Source organism: Echinops telfairi, unplaced genomic scaffold (genome assembly GCF_000313985.2).
Source record: "Echinops telfairi isolate 266 unplaced genomic scaffold, ASM31398v2 ScPeMD7_3533;HRSCAF=4204_1, whole genome shotgun sequence".
NCBI lineage: Eukaryota > Metazoa > Chordata > Mammalia > Afrosoricida > Tenrecidae > Echinops > Echinops telfairi.
The window spans coordinates 24,507,917-24,508,820 of record NW_022107432.1 but is presented as its reverse complement, the minus strand read 5'-3'; the positions used below and the strand labels follow the sequence as shown (position 1 = coordinate 24,508,820).

Genomic DNA, 904 nt, shown 5'->3' with positions numbered 1-904 from the left:
CAGGGCTGCATCAGGGTAGGTCCATGTGTGAGGTGACCAGACGTCCCGCTTTTGGCGGGACAGTCCCGATTTTTAACAATTTTTCCTGCGTCCTGTGACATGTTTAAAAAGTCCCGATTTTCAGAAAGAATGCACGACAAGCTAGGGTATACGGTTTTGAGCTGCCATGTGGCTATTTCGCCAGGATATGAGTTTTATCAATGGTGTCCCGCTTTACCAATGTTACAATCTGGTCACCTTACAGTATCTTCCACTTTGGGAATCATTGTTCTGGCCAGCAAGCTCCGCATTTGCACCAGTCCATTGGCTTTGACTACACAGCCACCCTATGGCCAAGAGGGGCTAATAATAACACCCCACCTCCCCAACCACCCCCACCCAGCTGGAAGATGAGTGAGCTTGTCCAGCACAAGGCTTAAGACGGCGCCTGGAACGGGTCACCCTTCCAAGTGTGTGTGGCAGGGTCAACTCAGAACAGGGAGTCAAGGTGCAGGCTGCATTGGCCCAGAACCTGGCACTCTGCCATGACCCGGTGGAGGTGCTTAACTCTCTGCGCCCCAGGGCCGGCGTCTGGAAACCGGGACTCTGGCAGTCAGCCGCCAGAGGCTGTGTGTGTGTGTGCTGTGTGCGTGCGCATCAATGCACTCAGCCAGGGGCCTCGCCCACGGTGAACCCTCTGTATGTCAGGGTTGTGTGTCCCTGGCACCCAGCGCCGTCCCCCGCCCCATTTCTCTGCCTCCTCTCCGCCCCCAGACTGCTGCGTCCACTGCATCCTGTCCTGCCTGTTCTGCGAGTTCCTGGCGCTGTGCAACCTGGTCCTGGACTGCGCCACGTGCGGCTCCTGCAGCTCCGAGGACTCCTGCCTCTGCTGCTGCTGCTGCGGCTCCGGGGAGTGCGCCGACTG

The 904-nt window shown here is 58.1% G+C and overlaps 1 protein-coding gene across 1 annotated transcript in view; it reads left to right on the top strand.

The window, feature by feature from the left end:
- Window positions 1-902, top strand: part of MDFI (MyoD family inhibitor) — a gene marked incomplete at its 3' end in the record, with an annotated part of 18,850 nt that extends 17,948 nt beyond the window's left edge. The window contains exon 6 of the mRNA XM_045294772.1: window positions 754-902. Within this exon, the coding sequence (XP_045150707.1) occupies window positions 754-902 (149 nt within the window). The remainder of the gene's footprint in view (window positions 1-753) is intronic.
- Window positions 903-904: the final 2 nt, after the last annotated feature.